This window comes from Platichthys flesus, chromosome 13, assembly GCF_949316205.1.
Source record: "Platichthys flesus chromosome 13, fPlaFle2.1, whole genome shotgun sequence".
NCBI lineage: Eukaryota > Metazoa > Chordata > Actinopteri > Pleuronectiformes > Pleuronectidae > Platichthys > Platichthys flesus.
In genome coordinates this window covers 20,810,545-20,816,544 of record NC_084957.1, presented here as the reverse complement: position 1 = coordinate 20,816,544, position 6,000 = coordinate 20,810,545, and the positions used below count along the sequence as shown (strand labels likewise).

The window sequence follows — 6,000 nt, the reverse complement described above, 5'->3', positions numbered from 1 at the left end:
TCCTCCTGCCCTGCTGCCTGTCATATTCCAGATAACACTCACTGCCTGGGTGTCATGTCTGCCTGACGCCTTGTAAAAATGGACATGGCAGAGATAAAGAAGGTCATGAACACAGTGAAGAGGCCCCAGTGCTGTGCCCACGTTAACACGCCGTAATGATTCAAATCTGGACACTATAACTGACGTTTTTACTTTATACTGAATTACGTTGTTGAGTGGAAGTGTGCAAGATATTAGGAAAAGAATTAGATAATGTGGGACAGTTACATTGTAAGTATTTTGGACACATTTGTGTGCAAACTTAGGGTTAGGGTTTAGGGTTAGATTAGAACTCAGTACTTCCCTGCCTGCATTGGCATTTTAGAAGATTTTGTGCTTTGATGTGAGTGTTTTTGTGTTTGTACCCTTCCTGTTTCTCCTCCTGCACAACAGTGACCCCCCCCCCCCCCCCCTTCCTCAGTGTTTTGATGTGGAAGACAGTGACCGGAGCTGCACAAGAGACCTGTCCTCAACCATCCATCATCTTTGGAATGAACAGGAACGCAGATTTTGCGTCTGGACAGTGTTGGACCTCACTTCAGAGCTCTCGTGTATGAACCGTAGGTTCAAGGAACTTGAGTGACTCCCTGCAGCCAGGTTACAAATGTGGTGGAAGCCTGAAATCAGAAGAGACCCACAGCAGATTAAAGCCTGTAGTTTCAGTATGAGACCCTCAGGAGTCACGTTACAGATACAGATGTTTCGGGTCTGGTGTTAAAATGTGGAATATGTTTTTTCTTTGCTACATCTGTCTGGGAAATTATACTTATAAATTGTCCTGTTGTTCCTGTCCTCACTGAGCCCAACCACACAGGCCGTTTTGATATATTAAAAATATAACTATCAAATACTGTCTCCTCAACCTTCAGGAGTCCAGGTTGAGTTAAGGTAATTTGTGTCTTGTTCTCATTAAGCAAGCATTTTATTGAGCACAAACTCATGAGATAAAGAGAGCCACTTATGAATATGTACATATTTGTATTTAGTATCTGCTGTTACTAAAGGCCAGTTCAAGGTCATACAGCTATTGTTAAAAAAAATAACGGCATTGTATGTACATGTCAAATATTTTACCTATTTTGTCATGGTCTGTAAACTACTAAAATATGAATAATTCTGTTTAAAAATATGTTAAAGGGGACAAATTCCACTTTTGTAGTGCCTATTCACGTTCATTTGGGTATCTGCCATGTCTATCATCCCAAAACCTCTGGAAAAAAAAAAAAACTCCCTCGATTTGTTGTGGTTCCTTTATGTCAGAAACTATAAGTTAGAGTGTGTCGAATGGGATTACGACCAAAATAAACGTCATAGTCACACCATGCCCCTGGACGAGTGAGCTAACGCTAGCCGGGCTCCACTGGGCCTGGGTGCTACTCCTTTTTTATACCAAGTTGAGCACGATTTTATGAAATTAAACTTATCAGCTTAAAATGGTATGTGAACCAGCCCTTACATGTCAATGTTACTGGCTTCACTACAGAGAAATAAAAAAGGAGCCTGGTTAGAAAATGAAATCATTTATTTAACATGACCGTATCAGCAGATCAGCCCACACACATAGCATCAGACTCAAGTCACAATCACTCATTTTCAGTATTTACAGAGGCACATTCACATTAGGCATTGAAGCCAGCCACAGCAGCTAATGCTTAGGTCCAAACCTGTGGCAGGTTTGGTGGCTGCCTCAGAGTCCAGCAGGGGGTGGAAATGGCTGTTTTAAATCAAAGGGATCTTCAAATTCAGGGTCAGTTTCATTAACTTCCATTGTCAAGCGTAAAAGTGGTTTAATCTTGTCCGATTAAATCCACTGTTAGCACATGTTCCTTTAATGATACACTGCTGTTCCAGACCATTAGATGCGCAAAACATTTGGGTAAAATGAAACGATGTGACTGTGGAGGGTGTTCCTAATGTTCTGGGCACTGGTTGTGGAAGCATACATTTGTAAAAGGTGTAAAACTGTTGCGGTTCTCCTTGTATAGTAGAAGTAGAAACAAATTTCCGTCAATTAATATTGACTTGATTTGAACTCACTTTCTCCAATTTATTGAACGACAATTCAAATAAAAAACGATGAAGTAAAAAAGGGGACGTTTATAAAAGGAAAAATGATACTGTAGTCCAATGGAAAAAAATTGTTTAATTTTAAACTAATCCTTTATTCTGATACAAGCCTTGCCGTCCTGTAGCAATTAACAATTGCTGAATATTTCAACTAAATCAATATTTAGTGCAAATAAGACTCAAATACCAAGAAACAACAAACACATGGACAGAAGCAGAAAGGAAAGTCCGAAAAACAGACTGTTGAGTTCTGAATAATCAACATCCTTCATGTTAAGCAGGTTGCTGCACAGAAACCCTTAAATGGAAGAGAGGTGAGGCTGCAGCGGATTTTCTATGAATGACGGCAGACAGAAAATGACACCTATGAAAAAATCCCAAGTCCACAGATGATCCAGTCAAACTAATAAAGAGAAATAAATATTCAGTCTTTATAAAAAAGGGTTTAAACTGAAGCTTTCAGTGGGTGTGTTTGTCAGTCTGTGTCGATTCAATCTGAAATAACTGTCTTGTTTCAGAAGATATTTACACTTCAAAACAACCCAATCTGGGCTTAGTACACAAGTAATGCTTACATGGCATGAGTGAAGGTTCCCCTAGTGTCCTAATTAAGAAATGCAGCATGGTGGTAGGTTACCACAACGAGCCAGACCCAGTAAGAGACGACCTGAGGTATAGTCGTCCGTTTTTCTGGCCTGGGATCGTCCTGTGGGGAAATGGTTTCGCCTGAGAGCAGAACTGACAAGAGGAAGAGCAGCGAGGAGCGGGAGGATGAAGAGGAATGAAAGCAGCCCAGAATAATGGAGATGTGCGATTCTGAGGACCGGGAGGAAGATGGATTTGAGACGCGATTAACAAGTCCAACTGAAGATTTTCATGATGCACTTACGCTTGAATAAGGGACAGACCGCCACCTTCACCCTAGAAACCCACACCAGTGATTTGGTTAATTTTGGCCTGGCTTGTGTCATCTCCCATGGCTGCTCCCTAAAAGTGAAGCCAAAGCACCTCGTTTGCCATCTAGCATTGATAAACCCTGCCTCCTCTATGATATAAGATGGGACATGTGCCAAAAGTAGGGACATGTGCCAAAAGTAACAGTTGAGGGTGTGCACGGCTTTTAAAAACTATTAAACCACCAAAGCTACACCACTGCTTTCATTAAATGATAGAAATGTTCAAATATTAAAAAAAGTGAGGAAGCAGTGGACAAAAGCTCATTGTTACAATTGTCGTGTTGTCAAATGTTATTTAGAGTTTAATCATTCATTCAAATAAACATTTGAGACACTTTGTCAAACAATCAGTGGTTAAGTTGGGACGACGGTGGCCAGAGAAAATAATTTTACCTGTGGCGGTTCCATTTTTCACAACATGAACATGTTTGTGTGTGAATTAAGATGGAAGTTCCACCTACCAGCTGTGACATTGAAACTCTGACATCCTCCGCTGGTTGTCGCATCTGACCCTTTCCTCTCCCTTCCTTTTTGATTCACTTTATAAGTTATTCTAGACCTCATGCGCTCCTCTTGCTCCTTTTCATACAGGGAGCGATGGCGAGGACAAAACAGCTCTAAAGGAAGAGGAAATAACTCCATGGCTTCCTGTCCCTTGTCGTCCCCTAGTAGCCTCCTGATAAACTTTGTTAAAGCATGATTCTGCATTATTGAAAGCTCAAATATCTGCTTGTTTGAGTACTAAAACAAGCTGCATGATCAGAAGTGATGGCAATGCACAACAGGACCACCCATAATATCATGGTGCTAACTGTTAGGACTCAAGTATTATACCTGATTTAACTCAGTTTGAGCAGAACAGATTACAGCTCCACCACTTCCTCCTCCAAACTAGATCCTTACATCAGGGTATCCCTGCCTGTTCCTCCTCTTCTGTTTAATGACTGGAGATATAATTGTCTTGTCTAGCTTAATGACCTTCTCATCCTGTTTGTAGTCAATCAGCAGAACGACGAGTCGATCGTCACCACCACTGTCATCAGCCTCTACCTGTTCAGGGCCTCTTTTGCAAACATTCCTCACCCGGAGGAATCAGCAATTCAGCGGGGAGGAGTGTACACAAGCTACTAGTTAATCTCTGTTTCCTGCTCCACCTCTGCTGCTGATGTTCACGCTCGACTAACAGTCCAAAGTGACTTCTATACCCCCCCAGCAGCTTGAGAGCTGTCGTCTTCCTCCTCGTCTTCTTCCTCTAGTTGTTGTTTGTCTGTGTAAATGTCCCTGACCAGGAGGACTCTGGTGAGGAGGCTCTCCAGGATACATCGCTCCAGCGGCGTGGAGGAGAACCACAGCGGATCGTCGGGGCTGCAGGCCGGATCTGGCTGAACGTAAAAGATGTCTAGACGCTCCCGCAACAACGTCGGGCTGAAGGGAGGAGAAGGGAAACACAGATGGAAAAGAAAGAGAAAAGTAGGATAATAGGGAAAGAGAGAAGGAAAGGGGGATGTTTGAATACATTTCTTAATTTCCTCTTAAATAACTCTTAAACTTATCACACTGTTTTATGTTAAGTCCTCATCTTCAAAATATCAACACCGTGGTTCAGGATGTGAACAGCAATGAGTTATAATCACAGGACTTGAATCGAAAATGTTTTATTAGGTTTTCAGAGATGTCTTGTATTAAGTGTATTTTACAAAAGAAGTCGGTTGATCCAGACGATCTTGAACCCACCACTTTGATCTGTAGAGGTCGTACAGGTGACACTCGTGCTTCTTAACCGGGCAGCGAACAGTGGAGCCTCCCGAGTCGTCGTCCTGATCGCCCTCCTCCAATTTCCGCTTCCTCTTCCTTGACCCCGTTTGTACTAAAGAACCCAAAAAAATTTAATAAACATTTATGATTTGTGGGAAAAAAAAGATTCAACTACATTTAATTACACAAAATAAGAAGATCAGAGCTGGACGACTGCCATTTTATGTTGCAGGCCTCACCGTGGTTATCCTGAGAGATGGATGGCACGCGGATGCAGACGTTTGTCTCCTTTGTAACAGGATGGACAGTGTCAGGGCCGTAGACGTTGGCAAAGGAGAGGCGGAGGTGCTGCTCCACGGTGCGCAGGCCGAAGTATTTGGTGTTCAGGTAAACCAGCGAACGCAGCAGAGCAGCGGGACTCTGCTCCCCGAGCTGCCCACTGCTCCACAGGCTCTGCTCCTCCACTCTACCCCACAGAGAGCCTGAGGAAAATTAGCCAAGACATTCAAATCTATTCCAGGAAACAAACTGGAGCTCATTATTCAAGAGGTCAGTTTCAGGACACGTTTCCGGAGACTATGTATAAAATTTACCTTATAATTATCTAGAATACATACAATTCTAACAGATTAAGAAAATGTTAGTTGCCACATTTATTAAGCAACAAATTTGGTGACCCCGACATGTTTGTTTAGGTTCGAAAGAAAACACAAGGGAGTAGGTTATTTAAAAATAGTTAGTCTTTATAATAGATTTCTCTTGAAACACCAACAAAAATTATGCAACTCTGATACTTCATAACTGAATATTTTGGAGTGGTTTGGTATATGTATACAAGTCAATATTATGTAAAACAAACATATGCTTCCTACTCGCTGAATTTGATGCTTACCTGAAGTTCTCAAACTGAGGAGATGATAAATAAAATTCACTCAATGCAAGAATATTTCACAGACGTTCCAATTTCAAACAACTGGACATTTAAAGAGAACCAACAACTGAGGCATATTTTATTTTCAAATCAGAATATATACATTTTTGCTTGACTTTGTAGAAAACAGATGGATTCTTTCGTAAACCATTTTTCACTGAGAAAATAATTTTACACATGAGGACCAGGTACATACTTCAATAACCAAGCACTTTCTCCAAGTCCTTTCTATTTATTAGCAAGTTGTATGGA

The 6,000-nt window shown here is 41.4% G+C and overlaps 1 protein-coding gene across 2 annotated transcripts in view; it reads right to left on the bottom strand.

The window, feature by feature from the left end:
• Nucleotides 1-1,543: 1,543 nt before the first annotated feature.
• The window catches only part of zmym2 (zinc finger, MYM-type 2), a 38,802-nt gene continuing 34,345 nt past the window's right edge, over nt 1,544-6,000 (bottom strand). For both annotated transcript variants that reach the window (XM_062402131.1, XM_062402132.1), the window contains 3 exons: nt 5,057-5,299; nt 4,797-4,929; nt 1,544-4,487 (listed from right to left, as the gene is read on the bottom strand). In XM_062402131.1, coding sequence (XP_062258115.1) covers nt 4,262-4,487; nt 4,797-4,929; nt 5,057-5,299 — 602 coding nt within the window. In that variant the 3' untranslated portion in view covers nt 1,544-4,261. The remainder of the gene's footprint in view (nt 4,488-4,796; nt 4,930-5,056; nt 5,300-6,000) is intronic.